Here is a 17,320-nt window from a genome sequence, read left to right on the forward strand (position 1 = left end):
TGAATCCTTGAACCGGACCAGATTTCCAGTATTGCCCTGGACCTTGGAGATAGATGGGCAAAACTGGAAAGTTACACCTGACCCCTAGACTCGATTATGACATTTCACTAGGTGTTGGATCAGGTTGCCTTTGATATGCCAATCAGTGAGATCCTTAGCGGGGATCAAAACCTGGGTATGTTGGGGCAGTTTGAGAATTCATCTGAGTGGGTGATCATAGTGACAGAATCAGCCACTTTGTCGGACAAAGGGTAATGATCGGGAATGCACTCTCTCTGATGGAAACCAAACTGCCGGCAGTTGATTTCAATCGTTGGAATTTTGTTTTGCAAAATTAATATATTTATATATATATGTACGGTTTTGAATTGTTTGCAAATGGTTTTAATTCCCGGGATCCATGTGAGAGGAGAGTGCGGCACTGTTCCTTGCAGCCGAGGGAGAGGTCCTCTCTTGTCGGGCAGTGCTTGATCATTAAGGGCTGAGAGGTTAAGTGTAAGACCATTGAGGATAATACCTGATGGGCTAATCTTGCACCTGCCCACAGTCCCTGGGTTTTTATAAGATGGCTTGGCCCAGGAACCACTTAATGTAAGTGTTGGGCCCATAGGGTCCATATGATGGACTCAAGGGGTTCATTGAGTTTTTCAGTGAATTCGGCTGGGCCTTGTTTTAGAGGCTGGGCCGATCCCATGTGGCTGGTGTGTAGATCAATGCTTGGGTCCCACGCCATACAAAGAAGCCCAACTGGGCAGCAGATTGGAAAGTAATTAGACACTGAACACTTAATGGGCCAAAAGCCCATTTCAAGGTGGGCTGATATGATCACCCATCCTTGGGGCGAATCTGAGATTAATGTTAGTAAAAGGATTGGGCCTTTAGCCTTATCCACTCTTAGAGACCAAATTCAAATTAGATTTGAATCTGGTAACCTCCTGATAAGATCAGGAGTAAGCTAACTTTATCTGCAGAAAGGATTAAGATTATCCCTTATCCAAATACTGATTTGGATTGGGATAACTCCTAAAAAGGAGGTTTCTTAATCAAGAAGAAAGGAGGAGATTTCGAACCACCTTGAAGAGGTATAGGATATCTCCTGCGAATTGAGATCAGATCTCATTCATACTCTCCAGAAAAACAGAAAAAGCAGTTCATCCTTTTTCGTTTTGGTGATCTCCTCCTGCCGCCGCCATCTGCCATTGCAAGATTAGATCTTTGCAGAAAAGAAAGTCAAGAAATCTGTTCTTGACATCAGTCTTGCAAGAAACACTGAAAAGGATTCAGTGTTTAATACTTCCAGATGATTCTTGTGAAGGATCCAGTGTGTAGGACGCACCCTGCTGGTTCTGTTCCATTCACAGCTGTGTCATCTTCAGCAGGAACGGATCTTGGAGCATTCTTCGGGCGTGAACACCAACTTTGGGAGATACTGCTTCTCCGGATCAGGTATATTCCTCCCATTTATCTTTTGGTACAGATCTGGTTTGATTATGGTTTAAGTAGGATCCTTGAATATTGTATTCTAAATTTAGGGAATATGATTCCTAGTTGAGAGAAGGTAGGAAATTTTTGAAATTCGCCCACCCATTCCGCAACCTTTATGGCGTCCATTAGATGGATCCTACCATTCTTTCAGCGTGCCGTTTCTACAAGATGGCGGTTCTTTCTCTCAGCCACCCCATTTTGTTGCGGAGTGTAAGTACATGAAGTTTGGTGTATAATGCCATGTTGGTCCAAGTATTCTTGAAAAGATGAAGACAAGTATTCACGTCCATTATCAAAACGGAAAATTTTGATGTGAACACCAAATTGATTGCGGATCTCAGCATAAAATTTCTGGAAGATGGCAAATAATTCACTTCTTTCTTTCATTAAATAGAGCCACGTCATTCTTGAACAGTCATCAACAAAAATAACAAAATATCGGTATCCATTAGATGACATCACTTTATAAGGACCCCAAACATCTGAATGAATTAAAGAAAAAAGACTTGACACATGGTTATCGACCCTAGAACGAAAGGGAACACGATGGTGTTTCCCAAATTGACACGACTCACAATCTAAAACAGAAAGTTGACTCAATGAAGGGACTAAGGACTGCAACACTTTCAGCGAAGGATGACCAAATCTACAATGCCACTGGAGAGGAGAAATGGATGACTGAAGGGCCGTCGACGTTCGTCCACCACCATCAAGATAATACAGTCCACCGGCTTCATGCCCTCCACCAATCTTCATCCCCGTCTTGAGATCCTGAAAAACACACATAGAAGGGTAAAATGTGGTGGAGCACTTAAGGGACTTGGTCAGCTTACTAACAGATATAAGATTAAATGGAAGCTTAGGTACATATAAAACAGAGGATAGGGATACAGGGTCTAGGTCAACATTATCAACACCATAGATAGATGATGTGGAGCCATTAGCAAGGGTAACAGATTGTGATGTTGAGCAATGAGTGAGAGATGAAAACACACTTGGAGTTCCCGTCATGTGATCGGAGGCTCCAGAGTCAATAATCCAGGGGTTGGGTGTGGATGCCAAACAAGCCATATCTGAGTGTGCAAAGGAAGCTGTGTTCTGCTGCGACTTGGATTGAACAAACCTCTCATACTCATCTCGAGGAACACTCACCATCTCCTTGCCTGGGCCATCTGAGGGAGTAGAAGGCATCTGGTTAGTTGACCGGTTCTCCTGTCTAGAGCTGAAGCTGATGTCACTAGTCATGGCATGGTTGGCCCACGTCGAGGGAGGACCATGTAAGTCGTAGCAGTAGTTAACGGTATGTCCATCCAATCCACAATGAGTACACTTCCGTGGACCCGAGCCACGTCCTCTACCACGAGCTCCCCCTGAATCTCTGCCTCCAGTACGACCACCACTACGGGTATGTGTAGATCCACCACTACCACTTCTGCCAGGCTGGGCTCCTCGAGCCCCACTTCTGCCACCTTGACCTCTCGACACTACAAATGCTGATTTATCGGAGACATTAGAATCCATAGATCCAATGGAAGCCCTCCGAAGACGAGCAAACACCTCCTCTAAAGATGGAAGAGTAGATCCCCCTAGTATCTGAGCTCGTACTGGTTCATACTCAGACTTTAGCCCCACCAGAAACCGTGTCACATCAAGCTGCTCTCGCTGTTGTTGTTGAACTTTGACATCAGAAGTGAGAGGATGATAGACATTTAACTCATTACGGATATTCCTCACACTGGCATAGTACTCCTCAAGGCTCTGACTTCCCTGTTGCAGATTGAAGTATTCCTGATACAGTTGATATACCCTAGTGGTATTATCCTGACCTGAATACAGTTTCTTAGCATGATCCCACACCTCTTTGGCTGTGTCAAGAAACATGAAGTTCACACTAATTTTGGGTTCCATACTGTTCCACAACCATGTAATGATCTGTGCATCTTCCTGTTCCTAGTCTTCATACTCTTGAGAATTAGCGGGGGGTTTCTCCTCTCTTATATGCTTCACTTTCTTCTTTGCCTTCAGAAAAACCTCTACAGACTTGGCCCAAGGGACATAATTCTCTCCATTCAGTTTAATGGAGGTCATTTGGACATTCAGGTAGTCAGTAGAGATCATGACACTAGGTTTACTATCACTGTTATTTGCCATTGCCGAACTCCCTTATCACTGAATTCTGAGACCTGAATTATGAGCACTACACACTGCACACTACACACAGACACTTCATCGAAATTTGCACACTGATTTCAACAGTAATAAATGCTGAGAACTGCAACACCACAAACCCTAATCACCGAAATCTGCACACTGATTTTAGTAGTATTAAATGCTGAAAACTGCAACACCACAACCCCTACTCACCGACGTCTACACACTGATTTCAGCGATATCAAGTGCTGAAAACCACACTTGTAACACCACAAACCCTAATCCACAGCTACAGGAAGTTTCACCATTAAGTAGACACTATTGCCCCTTGAATCACACACAAACCAGAATAAACCCTAGCATAAACCCTAGCATACTGCAATCGAAGCCCATCACGCGAACTGTACTACACCTCTCATGTATTCCATAACAGAAAATATGCATAAAATAACTTTACCTCATCGCCTGAAGGCCAACCACACGAAGGGCTGAGACACCACTGCACCACACGTACCAGCCCTAACTAGGACTTAGAAACCACAGCAACCAATCACCAACGACACAATCGGAGGCATAGAAACCTCCTAGGGAAGAGGGCGATCACTCCTTTTCAGCCCTTTTCCCAGTCTCCAACTCACAACTGAGAAACCCAAGAGAAACCCTAATTCGAATGCGCAGAAGACAGAATTCTAGCAAGTCTGATTTGTTGAACCTCGCTCTGATACCATGTTGAAGTTTGACATTCCCTAGAATTCTGTCTTGTTCGTTGACTGTAAAGTAAAGTAAACAGCAAGTAGGAGAGGAAAGAAGAAGAGAGAAAAGAGAGGAAAGAGAGAAAGATTATCTCCCTAGATTCGGCCAGACCTATTATTATATTATTAACTTATTGGAAAAGACTTAAGTGCCCTTCTTTAAGTAAGAAGCACTCGAACTAACATAACAGTACACATCAACATTATCAACAAGTACAAAGACTGAAATACCCCTTCACTAACACCACTAACAAAGTGTTTGTCCACCTCAATGTGCTTGGTCCTTTCATGTAGGACAGGGTTGGTGGCGATGTTTATTGCAGCCTTGTTGTCACAGTAAAGAGACATAGGACTATGAATAACAACTCCAAGCTCCCGTAGAAGATTCTTTAGCCAAAGGACTTCGGCCACCCCATGTGCCATAGCTCTATATTCAGCTTCAGCGCTTGACCTCGCTAGCACACTTTGTTTCTTGCTCTTCCAGGTCACTAGATTTCCTCCCACAAATGTGCAATACCCACTTGTGGACTTTTTGTCATCCATAGCTCCTGCCCAATCAGCATCTGTAAAGACTTTCACCTTTAGGTGATTGTGTTTACTGAATAGTAGACCTGTTTCGGGATATTTCTTCAAGTATCTAAGAACTCTCTCCACTGCCTCCATGTGTGGTTTCTTAGGAGAGTGCATGAACTGGCTTAGGACCCCAACAGAATAGGCAATGTCTGGACGAGTCATGGACAAATAAATCAGCTTTCCCACTAACCTTTGGAACTGTTTCACATCTTTCAGAGGTTCACCAACACAATCACCTAACTTGTGGTCAACATCCACGGGAGTATCTGCCGGCCTTGCACCTAATTTGCTTGTATCTTGTAATAGATCAAGGGTGTATTTCCTTTGAGAGATAAAGATACCCTTTTCTGAGCGGGCAACTTCAATCCCAAGGAAATACTTCAGGGGACCTAGATCTTTCACTTCAAATTAGATGCAAGGAATTGTTTCAATTTTTGTATCTCTAAGCTCCAACTTTTTGTAGTGATGATATCATCCACATACACTATAATACAACAACCTGTTCCTGACATCTCTTCACAAAGAGTGTATGATCAGTGAAACCGCAATGTGAAATTTACTGAAGTAGGCTTTGGGAGACTGTTTTAAGCCATAAAGAGACTTCTGTAGCTTGCACACCTTATTTTCACTTCCCTTGGCACAGAATCCAGAGGGTTGAACCATGTATACTTCCTCCTCTAAGTCACCATTCAGAAAAGCATTCTTTATATCCATTTGATGCAATTCCCAGTCAAAATTAGCAGCTAAGGACAGGAGAACCCTAATTGAATTCATCTTAGCTACTGGAGCAAAAGTCTCATCATAGTCAACCCCGTGTACTTGTGTGTACCCTTTGGCTACTAATCTTGCTTTGTACCTTTCAACTGTTCTGTTTGCCTTGTGCTTAACCGTGAACACCCATTTACACCCCACAGGGTCTTTCCCCTTTGGAAGATCCACCAATTCCCAATTTTGATTTTTGTGAAGAGCATTAATCTCCTCCTTCATGGCATCTGTCCATTCAGGGTATTTTAAGGCTTCTGCAACATTTCTGGGAATAGGGATGCAATCAATTGCAGATAGGAATGTTCGGTATGGGGGGGAAATGTGATCATAGGAGACAAAATGGGTAATGGGGTGTTTGGTAGTGCATGACCTGACTTTCTTTCGTTGAGCAATAGGAATGTCAAGGTCATCCACAGTAGTAGGGTTAGGGATTGGACTTACCTCCTGGGAGTCTAACGGTGTCGGTTGCTCAGTGTTTGGCTGCTCCGCATCTCTATCACATTGCTGATATCTACGGTGTGTATGTTGGAAGACGCGAAAGGGAGCAAGGTCCGTAATAGAAGGAAGAGATACCTGAACCTGTTTCTCCTCTTCCACACCACTACTCTCCCCCTGAGGAGAAGCAGGGAAGAATGGCTCAGACTCAAAGAAGGACACATCCATAGACACAAAAAACTTACGACTAACGGAATCAAAGCACTAATACCCTTTTTGAGAGGAGGGATACTCCAGAAAGACACAAGGAATGGACCGATGGTCTAACTTACCTCGAGATGGAGACAAATCATGGACAAAGGCACGACAACCAAATACTCTCATGGGAATAACTGATGAGGGGCCATATAGTTCAGCACTTTGGAGGGCATGCGATTGATGACATAAGTAGCCGTAAGTATAGCATCCACCCAAAACCTTTTTGGAACATTCATATGTAGCACCATCCCACGAGCTACCTCAAGGAGGTGTCTATTTTTTCTTTCGGCAACACCATTTTGTTGTGGTGTTCTGGTGCATGAGCTCCTATGAATAGATCCGTGGGAGACAAAGAACTCATTGACCTCCCCATGGAAGTATTCTTTTGCATTATCGGATTGAAAGATCTGTATTTCAACATGGAACTGCGTAAATACCATCCTCTGGAAGTCTTTCACAATCTTTGGAACTTCGACTCTACTACGCATAGGAATTACCCATGTATAGCGAGAGTAATCATCGATCAATGTGATAAAGTACTTATATCGGCCCTCAGAGATTACATTTGGTAGGCCCCCATACATCAGAATACACAACATGAAAAGGAACATTTGATCTTTTATTACTTGAGTGAAAAGTTGTTCTACATTGTTTGCTTAACTGACACGTTTGATACTGGAACTCTGACACTGAACATGACTTAAATAAAACCGGAAACAAAGACTTTATTATTTCGAAAGAAACATGACCTAAATGACTATGCCACAAAAAAATTTGACTCTTATTTGACTGACTATGTGACTCTGAGGATGACACCGAGAGACCATCTTTGTTGTCGAGAATGTAGAGACCTTCCATTAGGCTCCCTCTACCAATCGTCCTCCCAGAAGTTAGGTCTTGAAAAACACACGAGTCAGCAAAAAATGTTACATTACAGTTTAAAGAGCTTGTGATACTGCTAATTGAAAGTAAATTTATAGGAAGTTGAGGGACATGCAATACACAATTCAGGTTAAGGCCATGTGGAAGAGATATTGATCCTTGGCCTGCAATGGAGGAAAAGGAACCATTTGCAAGTCTCACTCTATCCCTTCCTGACAAAAGGCTATAAGTCTGAAACAAGTTTGGCTTATCGGTCATGTGGTTGGAGGCCCCTGAGGAGTGACATGGAATGTAGAAGCCGTATTACCTGAAGTAGATGCAAATGAAATAGAGGGAGTACCAGTGACCAGGCTGTCCATTTGTCGCAAAGCCCTACCATAAGATTCTAGGTGCTCTCTAAAGGAATTCATTATCTCTTCCTTGGGGTTAGACTTATTAGGGTGGTCCCGGGTACTACCGGCAACCTGAGCTTCTTGGGTTGGCACATGTGCTGCATTCTGTGATGTGTTCACCTTCTTCTGGCCTTGACTTTTACCCTGTTCTTGATTCTGCACTGCCCACTTGGGTTTCCTGTGGATGTCCCAACAAGTGTCACGTATTTGCCGTGAACGCCGACAGTGGGTACAGAACAACTTTATCTTTATCATTAGTCTTCTTAGTGTCACTTTTCTTCCTTGTGGAGTTATTGTTCATTGCAGCCACAACAACTTGTTGCTCCCCCTCAGCTGTAACCATCATACTCGGCCTGCTTTCTTCTGATTGAACAAGGGAGTATATTCTGTGAATCGTAGGCAACTCTTTGCTTCCTAGGATCTGAACCCTCAACGGTTCATATTGCAGGGTTCAGTCCCAACAAGAAGGCAAACACACATTGCTGAGAGACCAGCTTCCTATAGGCCTTAGCATCATCATCATGTTTCCACTCTATAGCCTAATAATGATCCAATTCTTTCCATATGGAGGTACGGGCTAAATAATATGAAGGCAAACTACAGTTTACATGTTTATTGGTTGAAGATTCAGCTTGTAACTGGTAAACCTTGGCATAATGCCTTTGCTCAGAATAGGTAGTTTTGGCCTGTTCCCAGATCTCACTAGCGGTGTCTGCCCACATAAAGTTCTTCTTCACATCAGGTTCCATGGATGCGAGGAGCCAAGACATCCCCATACTGTTTTCTTGGTCCCACCTATCATGTTCAGCTGTCTCACCCTTGGGTTCTTTCACCCTTCCATTAATGTAACCAGCTTTACCCCTTGCCGTTACAGTTTTACGCTTTTGGCCCACTCCAGGTAGTTCAGACCATTTAAAGGGGTAATTGGCATGGGAAAAATCATGTTTTCACCTCCCATACCAGCTGTGCTGCGGGTTGGTGTAATCCCCGATGAAGTTGATTCATAACTCGCCATAGGATACTGCTGAAAACCAGTCCAAACACCACACAACTACATAGCAGCCACAAACAAAGAACCAACCCTCAAGGAATTTACTTATAGGATGTGAGGGAGAGAACAAGACACTGCTGAAAACAACTCTGAGATGGTTTAGTCATTAAACAAGCCCGATAATCAGTTCAACACAATCAAGGCAGATATCAGTCCGACTGCAGTTCATACAGTCTAATAATCCAACATCCAAACAAGTATATATAACCAAGGAATAAGCCCTTCATACCATTGGCCAAAGAATACAAACAAGAACACACCTGCCCAACACCTGTACGAAGGTGCCAACCTGAAATCAACTTCACAGCATCGAACAGAGAAGGAAGAGAGTCTCTATCAGCATCACCCTTCTCCGACTAGGGTTTCCTTGGTATTACGACCAAGGAAAAAAAACCACAGGAAGTGCCGCCAGAAATCTGCCAGGGTTTCCGTCGAAAAAACCTACTAGGGTTTCTTTGTCTTCCACGTCCAAGAATTTAAAGAAGGAAACCTTGCTCAAAACAGGAGGGATTGTAGGTCTTTTACAGCCCAGAAAATCTGCTTTGATACCATGTAATCATTCATGGAGAGTGGGAGACGAGAGAGAGAGAAAGAGAAGAAGAGGGAGATACGATTGAGAAGGAAAAAAGGTACTACTAGCTACCGCCAGTTCTCTATTTATATTAACTTAATAAAAAGAATGGAAATTACAAGTATGCCCCTGGCGGCACACCATAGAACCAAACTAATAAGAAAAAAAAAAGACAAGTACCTAAGAAGTCAGCCTACTAACAACAACTATAAAGTAACAATTAAATAAGCCTTACAACAACACTTATTTTTTTTATTAATGTAATTATTTTAAATAGAATTTAAATTAATGTAATTATTTTACCCATTTGACCTAAAAGGTTGAACCATTAATCCACCAGTTGAATAGGAAAATGGTTTTGTTTTTTGGGTGGTTCTTAAATTTTGTATTTCATTTCAATCATTAATAAATAATTCTTATTTATCGTACTTATTTTTTAATATGATAAATATATAATATTAGAAATGTGCTAAAATTTTCACTCTTTTGCCTTTTTTTCTAATTTTACATTTTTATTTGTTTTTAATTTTTTATTATTTAACTATTGACACCATGGCTTGACCCATTTAATCCAATGGTTTAACTACTTGCCATCTGAATTGAATGATGGTTTTGTTTTCATGTAAATTTTAAATACATAGGTTTTGTATTATTAAAATTGTTGGATATTAATTTAATTAGTATAATTTATTAGTGAGAAATCAAAATACCTCAAATAAAGGTTATGATCATAGGGAACGGCAGTTAACACCTTAAATATAAGACTTGGAAAAATCCCTTATGAAGTCCAATTGCATTGGATTGGAACTACTTTTAATAGCCATTTTATTTCAATTAATAGAAGCAATTTAAAAAGGGATGCCATGTTTCATTGAAATTTCTCAAAAAAATAAATGTTATAATGATACAGAAATTATCAGATTTAGATTTGGTTCCTTTAATTATTATTTCTTGTCATATATTTATAATTAATTTTTATGTTTGTAAATTTTGTTCCCTTTGAATGGGAGGAAAATGTACATTTACAATGGTGTATGTGAAAGTGAAGGTACGTTTCTTTTTGATTGGGTGAATTTTAATGAGGGGATGAGGTGGTATCTATCCACATAAATGACTTCTATGGTTCAACAATGACTATTACAATATTAAATGTCTTAATTATGGTTTTTGTCAAAGTACACATTTGTTCTCAAGAAATTCAGTAATTAATGGTAACTTATGTCCAATGAAAATTCCAGAAAATTACAATATTAAATGTCTTAATTATGGTGTTTTGTCAAAGTACACATTTTGTCCCCAAGAAATTCAGTCATTAAGGGGTTATTTTTGTCCAATGAAAATTCCAGAAAACCAGACCCTATTCACATTTTTATAAGTAGTATAGATATTTGTCTATAATATATTTTGTGCATGTATTTTTAACTTCAAAACAACTTAGGAACATCTAAAAGGGAAAGTTATCTAATACATGCGGATTTCAGTTACAGGTCCAATATTAGCAAAGCTAATAGCTCACAAATCAAGGGGAATGCCTCGCTTATGTATTTCTCTTGAAAGACTCATGGGCTTAGCTGCCAATAATGCCATGACAAGTCTATCTTTGGAGCTCCTTAAAGCATTTGAAACCAAGCAAAATGCACTTGTAGAAGATGGTAACATTCTCCTTGTAGAGAACACTAATTTTCTCTTGTATAATTAAAACTAGTGAGAATTTTTTGGCCATTTATTTTATCAAATGGCAATTGTCTTTTGCCTATGTTGTTTTGGCAAATGATATCCTATACCATCAGTATTTTGAAGATTCTTTTCATAAAGTATTTAGAAAATATTTTCCCACTTATTTTTTTCTAAATTTTGAGAAGGATAACTTGTGAATATATTACTCAAAAAGATGTATCGTGTAGAAGTATATGCCTTGTACAACTAGTAGCTTATTCTTTAATAGAAGATAATTGCCCTTGATAGAACAGAAAATATGGAGAGAATTTGTATCGCTGGTCCACTTAGATAGGATAAAACAAATTATGATGATAGTAAATGATTATGCACTTACAGAAAGACCCTATGCCTTCTTGTTTGTGGGAAAACTTGTTTAAGGATGAAAAGTCACCATAACTTTCTAATTTCTATTGATCTTAGTTTAAGATGGGGAACAGATCAGTCTGTTTTTTATATTTTGCCTTGGTACTAGTTGATCAAAGATATGTTAGTGGAATTTTGCATTTGTTCCTTTGATTCAGTCATTAACTTGATTGAACTGTACTGTTTTTCAACTTTCCTTTCCAGATGCTATCTATTGCCTTGCTACATATATAAGAATCTAAGTATTATTTGTGGTTTCTTTCTGATCAAATTTACACTGAAGAACGATTTAAAGAAGTTATGTTATTGCATTCTTTTGCGCCTTATGGTCTGTTTGCTAACAACTGAAGTGACTGAATTGGATGACTTATTGCTTTGTCTTTTACACAGTGTTTAGTTTGAAGGAAAAAGTAGGGAAAGGTAGGGGAACCTTTACAAACCTTGTATAGGTTTCCCTACCTTTTCCTTCAAACCAAACATAGCCTTAGTGAATACATCATTAACTGGATTTTGAACTCAATAATGACTAATGGCATGTTGGTTGGTGGCTGAATTGTTCAAATCCATTTATATTGTTTAAGGATGCTTTTTTCTTATGTTGTTTGTGTCAGCAGTGTTTGTTGAAATAGGGCTGTCGAATGAGAGAAGAATAGGAAGAAGAAGAAGAAGATATGAGATGGGCGGCAGAATAATCCTCAGCCAGCCCTAATCTATTATATATAAGAACATTACATAATGTTACATAAATAGACAAGAATGCCCCTGATTGGTGATGGGACACCTAGTCAAAATAAACACTAAATAAGATTAGGCCCAGTAACTAAGGCCCAATAACTAATGACTTAAGACCCAACAAAGATAAACATACAAATTAAGACAGCCGAACCAACACTCCCCCTCAAGCTAAGCATGGATGTCAATCATGTTTAGCTTGCCAAGTAAGTCCACGAATTTCACTGTAGCTAGCCCTTTAGTCAGAACATCTGCAATCTGCATCTCGGAGGGAGTATAAGGAATGCATAGTTCTCCTGAGACAATTCTTTCTCTAACAAAGTGACGGTCTATCTCAATATGTTTCGTTCTATCATGTTGCACTAGGTTATTTGCAATGTTGATGGCAGCCTTGTTGTCACAGTACAACCTGAGAGGACACTCAATCTTTATTCCAAGTTCACCAAGCAGGATCTTAAGCCATAAAAGTTCAGCAACACCATGAGCCATAGCTTGGTATTCGGCCTCTGCACTAGATCTAGCAACCACATTCTGTTTTTTACTCCTCCATGTAACTAAATTTCCTCCAACAAAGGTGCAGTGCCCAGAAGTAGACTTCCTGTCCCCAACAGAGCCAGCCCAATCTGCATCAGTATATCCTTCAACTTCAATTTTATTGTTTTTTCCTGAACATAATCCCTTTCCTCGGGCAAGACTTCAAATATCTGAGGATCCTTTCCACAGTTTTCATGTGAGGGATTTTAGGAGTGTGCATGAACTGACTGACAACATGTACATCATAAGCAATGTCATGGCGAGTGAGGGACAGGTAAATCAACTTCCCCACCAGCTTTTGGTATCTTTCCTTATCAAGGTAGTCATCTCCTACTGATTCCTGTAGACCATGATTCTGTTCTATTGGAGTATCTGCTAGCCTACACCCCATCATGCTTGTCTCTTGAAGAAGATCAATGATGTATTTCGCTGACATATATAGATGCCCTCTTTGGACCTTGCAACTTCAATCCCAAGAAAGTATCTCAGTTGGCCCAGGTTTTTGATCTCAAATTCAGCAACCAAAACCTCCTTTAGTCTTTTAATCTCTTCTTGATCATCCCCTGTAATTACCATATCATCCACATGGACAATAAGTGTCGTAAGTTTGCCATTTTTCTTCCTTATGAATAGGGTATGATCTGCCCCACTTTGAGTGTAACCCCCTTTCTTCATGACCCCACATAGCTTCTCAAACCAAGCACGAGGGGACTGCTTAAGGCCGTATAGGGCTTTTCTCAGTCTACATACCTTATTGCCAAAACCATAACCTGGTGGAGGATCCATGAACACCTCTTCATGCAGGTCGCCATTCAAGAAAGCATTCTTCACGTCCAACTGATGTAGCTCCCATGAGAAATTTGCAGCTAATGATAATAGAACTCAGATTGTGTTGAGCTTTGCCACCGGAGCAAAGGTTTCTTTGTAGTTAATCCCTTCTTTTTGAGTAAACCCTTTTGCTACCAGTCTAGCCTTGTACCTCTCAATGGACCCGTCCTCCCTATGCTTCACAGTGAACACCCACTTGCATCTAACAGTGCCTTTCCCTTCTGGTAGATCCACTAATTCCCAAGTCCTTGCTTTCATTAAGGCCTTCATTTCTTCGTCCATAGCCTCTTTCCATTTTGGGTCAGATACTGCCTCAGAATGCCTGGTAGGAACATGCACAGAAGAGAGAGCAGATACAAAAGAACAATAACGAGGAGACAAATGTGAGTAAGACACAAAATCAGCAATGGGTGTCTGATAGTACACGAACGAGTAGACTTACGAAGGGCAATAGGAAGATCCAAGTCAGAGGAACTGATAGGATTACCTTGAGTTTTTTAGACAGGTTGATCCGAGTCCAATTGGTTGCTGTCATGAGTTAGAGGACCCTTCTTCCTTCTGTTGTAGGTGATTCTGATATCTCTTTGTAGCCTGCTGGAGTCTTCAGTAATATTTGCAACATCACTAGTAGTAGCTGGTACAATGGGAGCCTCACTAGATTCACCCAGGATACCACAACTAGGTGGATCAGGAGGAGAAGATGGAAGGCCTGAGGTAGAGAGAGGTACAAAGAATGGGGGAACAGAAGAATCCTCTTCCATCCCACTAGTCTCCCCCTGAAGAGGATTTTGGGAAGAATGAAAATAGGATTGAAACTCAAAGAATACCACATCCTTTGTGACATTTTTTCTTGGTGACTGGATCATAACACTTGTATCCCTTCTGAGTAGGGGAGTACCCCAAAAAGATTCCCTTTGTAGCCCTAGGATCCAATTTGGTCTTCTTCGGATCCTTGACATGTATAAAGCATACACAACCAAAGATTCTCGATGGAAGAGAAAAGTCAAGAAGATGAGGGCAAAGAACAGAGAAAGGAGTTTTCATCCCCAATACCTTGGATGGCATTCGATTTATCAGATATGATGCAGTAAGGATTGCTTGAAACCAATAGTTTTTTTGGAACTTTGTGCTGAAATAGTAAGGCTCGAGTAGTCTCCAATAGGTGCCTATTCTTGTGCTCAGCAAACCCATTCTGTTAGGGGGTACTAGCACAAGATGACCGATGAATCATTCCAACATCCTCCATAAACAGATTCAAGGACCTTTCAAAGTATTCTACAGCATTATCTGACCTGAATTGTTTGACATTCGTACCAAATTGTGTTTCAATCATTTTGCAAAATGTCATGGTTACTTGCGGCACTTCTTCTCGTGCTTTTAATAAGTAGATCCATGTGCATCGAGAATAGTGATCAATAAAACTGATAAAGTATCGAAAGCCATCAACAGAAATAATGGGAGAGGGGCCCTAAACATCAGAGTGGACTAAGTCAAAAGAAGCTTGAATTTCATTACTCGAAGTTGAATAAACAGTTCTACATTGCTTTGATAGTTGACAGACTTCACAAACTAACTCTTGACTTGAAACACCTTTGAACAATTCTGGAAACAACACTTCCAATGATGAAAAAGGTAAATGACCTAGCCTAGCATGCCACAGATGTAACCTAGCTATTGACTCCACATTGGACTGACTACAAGTAGCAGATGTTTGCAAGGCCGAACTGATGTCTGCATCAAGGTAGTAGAGAACTCCACACTCATGACCGCTCCCAATCGTTCTCTTCGTCAATCTATCCTGAAAGACACAATGAGTAGGAAAAAATGTTATGCTACAATTCAAATTTTTGGTAAGCTTTGAAACAGATAAGAGATTTAAAGAAAGATTGGGAACATGCAAGACAGATTTGAGTGAGAGGTCCTTGCTTAGGTCAACCACTCCTTTCCCAGAGATGGTAGAGAGAGAACCATCAGCAGCCCTCATTTTATCTTGGCCAGACATTAAATGATAGGAAGAAAATAGAGAAGACATGTGTGTCATGTGGTCAGTTGCACCAGAATCAATAATCCAAGAGACAGGATCAATAGTACTAGTTGCACTAATGGCAAAGACAATACCTGATCTGGCAAGGGAGGAGGATGGAAGAGAATTGGTCCTTAGACGGGCTAGGGCCCGGCTAAGTACCTCTACCTCATCGGCAGTAAAACCCAAGGACCCGGTTCGAGGTGAATTAGTAGTCTGTCCCATGGAAGAGGAAGTAACTGTAGATGAGTGTTTTGAACCATCATCGCTTTGACCCGTAGCCAGATTCACACTTGTAGATTGACCCTTCAGATGCTTCTTATCTTTCCTCAATGCAGCTGGCTTCAGATGCGGATGGAGAACCCAACAGGTCTCTTTCACATGCCTTTCCCCTCCACAGTGGGTGCACTTCAGATGTCTCTTGTCAGAGTGCCTGTTTCCCCTTTGATTTGTAGAGATTAGGGCCGAATGTTCCACAGACTGTTCAACTAGTTTTGTTTGAGTATCAACCTGCATCTCTTTTCTTCTCACCTCTTCATTCCTCACAAGGTAGTAAACATGATGTAAGTCTGGCATTTCATCCCTTCCTAGAATTTGGGACCTTATGCTCTCATATATAGGATCTAGGCCAGCCAGAAACTTAAATGTTCTACCCTCTTCAACTTGTTTGTCATGCTTTTCCTTGTCTCCGGCACTCTCCCAATCAATAATAAGGTGGTGATCTAACTCTTCCCATAGTCCTTCTAGTGTAGCAAAATATGTTGCAACACTCATATCTCTTTGCCTCAAGGCAGCAATGTCTTGATTCAGTTTGTAAATTCTGGCATTATTCTTTTTCTGCCCATAGGTTTTAGAAACTTTTTCCCATATCTTCGCAGCCGTGGAGAAATGTTGAACAGTCCTAGCTACTCTTGGAGTCATTGAGGCAAGTAGCCAGGACATATCTGTAGCATTCTCCTTGCGCCAAGTTGCATATTCAGCCCACTTCTGGTTCCTTCTTCTGCCCATCCAAGTAACCAGTGAGTTCCCGGGATGTGATGAAAAGCATGGCTGAGACAGACCATTCTCTGAAGTTGTACTCATCCAACAACACACTTGTGATCTGTAGGCTATGCAGATTTGGATTCTCCAGATTATGAGACCTCCCACAAGCCCTAACATCTCTAGAAGACACTTCCCCGAATATGGAAGACATCTTCACTTACTCGTAAATGTCAAGATTGTAAACGCAATATATAGTGAACTGTTTCACACTTACGGAACTTGCTGCACTGTAAACTCAGTCCTGAGAACCCGATACAGAGCTGAAACACCGAGTACTACACTGCACACTGTGCCCTAATTACTGCTGTCACAGATTATACTCTGTTGTGCTACCTTCTGCTGTGTTCTAATCACTGCTGCCGTAGCCTGCAACTTGCTGTGTTGGCTTCTACTGTGTGCTAAGCACTGTTAGCGCAGGTTATAACCTCACCCACAAACAGTTCTAGGACTGTTGAGATTAGTCCTTCCGCTTAGATCTGTTCTACACAGATCTATCTTAGCCAAATGGCTACAGTCTGTTGTACTGCGTCTTTTAGGGCATCAGCCTCTGGGTCTAACTCCCCTTGGACCCTACAACCAAGGGAAACCCTAGATGTAGGTCTAACTGTGTTCTACGACCAACCCTAGGGTTTCTTTGCAGCAACCAAAAAAAAGAGATGAGAGAGTTAACTGCGAGTAGAAGAAGCGGCTGCTGTAACCAGTCGAAAGATTAGTGCTCTGATACCATGTTTGCTGAAATAGGGCTGTTGAATGAGAGAAGAA

The 17,320-nt window shown here is 41.0% G+C and overlaps 2 protein-coding genes across 4 annotated transcripts in view; one reads left to right on the top strand and one right to left on the bottom strand.

Annotated features, from left to right (window-relative positions):
• The window catches only part of LOC148876082 (uncharacterized), a 57,193-nt gene that overhangs the window by 23,665 nt on the left and 16,208 nt on the right, over window positions 1-17,320 (bottom strand). The window contains exon 4 of one of the 2 annotated variants that reach the window (XR_016105516.1): window positions 14,973-15,289. The exons of the other annotated variant lie outside the window; for it this stretch is intronic. The gene's annotated coding sequence lies outside the window, so the exon portion shown is untranslated. Of the gene's footprint in view, window positions 1-14,972; window positions 15,290-17,320 lie in introns of those variants that run through there. 2 annotated transcript variants of the gene reach the window in all.
• The window catches only part of LOC148876083 (uncharacterized), a 55,018-nt gene that overhangs the window by 23,161 nt on the left and 14,537 nt on the right, over window positions 1-17,320 (top strand). Inside the window, exon 3 of one of the 2 annotated variants that reach the window (XM_088966019.1) lies at window positions 10,803-10,967. In XM_088966019.1, coding sequence (XP_088822145.1) covers window positions 10,803-10,967 — 165 coding nt within the window. Of the gene's footprint in view, window positions 1-10,796; window positions 10,968-17,320 lie in introns of both variants that reach the window. The other variant, XM_088966018.1, reaches the window with a different exon arrangement.

The sequence above is a fragment of the Nelumbo lutea genome, chromosome 1 (assembly GCF_056320005.1).
Source record: "Nelumbo lutea isolate HS-2025 chromosome 1, American lotus-T2T, whole genome shotgun sequence".
NCBI classification, from domain to species: domain Eukaryota; kingdom Viridiplantae; phylum Streptophyta; class Magnoliopsida; order Proteales; family Nelumbonaceae; genus Nelumbo; species Nelumbo lutea.